This window comes from Penaeus monodon, chromosome 19, assembly GCF_015228065.2.
Source record: "Penaeus monodon isolate SGIC_2016 chromosome 19, NSTDA_Pmon_1, whole genome shotgun sequence".
In the NCBI taxonomy this organism is placed as follows: Eukaryota; Metazoa; Arthropoda; class Malacostraca; order Decapoda; family Penaeidae; genus Penaeus; species Penaeus monodon.
Genome location: NC_051404.1, coordinates 14011081 through 14011792, shown reverse-complemented (window position 1 = coordinate 14011792; position 712 = coordinate 14011081). Strand labels below are relative to the sequence as shown.

Genomic DNA, 712 nt, shown 5'->3' with positions numbered 1-712 from the left:
ATGAATAAAGAACACCTCCATATCTAAACCAAAATTGGGTGTTAAAGAAATTTATGAGTTGTCTTAGACAAAATTGAAGAATCAAAGACTTATTTTTCTGCCATAGTTGTCCAAGATGGGCCCCCGAGTTTTGGAATAACTTTATTCCAGGCAATCAATACTTAGGTAAAGGAATAAAAAGTACTAAGAATTCTTTATCATTCACCTTTTTTATCTGCCGCAGTTTCACATAACATAATGCAAATTAAAAGTCTGAATATCCAATGAAAGTAAAATGATTATTTAATGCATTAGAAGCATCTGTCATAAAATCACAGTAATTCAAGGCCTTGTTTTTCCTGGCTAGGAAAGTACCCCTTCTGAGGACCTGTTTTAGTGAGCGAAATGGAGAGACGTGGCTCAGAGAGATGACACAGGAGATAATAGACTTCGAGGTAGGTCTTAGTAAACGATGCGTCTTTTTTAAATATATGTATATATTAAAAAAAAAATAAAATAAAATACGCTATGCACAAAATATATTCAGTAAAAGTGGAGGCAGCAGCCTTCTGAAAGCATGTAATTGTATATGCATCGTATTTATGTATATAATAATGAAAGTACAGTAGTATGGATTCATGGGCACATACATATATACATTTGACAATTAAAGTTGTTTTAAATGTTGGCTAGAAAACCAAATATTTTTTATGGCCACCGTCCACATTCTACA

General features: G+C 32.6%; 1 protein-coding gene across 4 annotated transcripts in view; it reads left to right on the top strand.

Moving 5' to 3' along the window:
• LOC119585068 overlaps positions 1-712 on the top strand; it is a 15302-nt gene that overhangs the window by 11134 nt on the left and 3456 nt on the right. For all 4 annotated transcript variants that reach the window (XM_037933686.1, XM_037933687.1, XM_037933688.1 and 1 more), the window contains exons 3-4: positions 29-32; positions 345-434. In XM_037933686.1, coding sequence (XP_037789614.1) covers positions 29-32; positions 345-434 — 94 coding nt within the window. The remainder of the gene's footprint in view (positions 1-28; positions 33-344; positions 435-712) is intronic.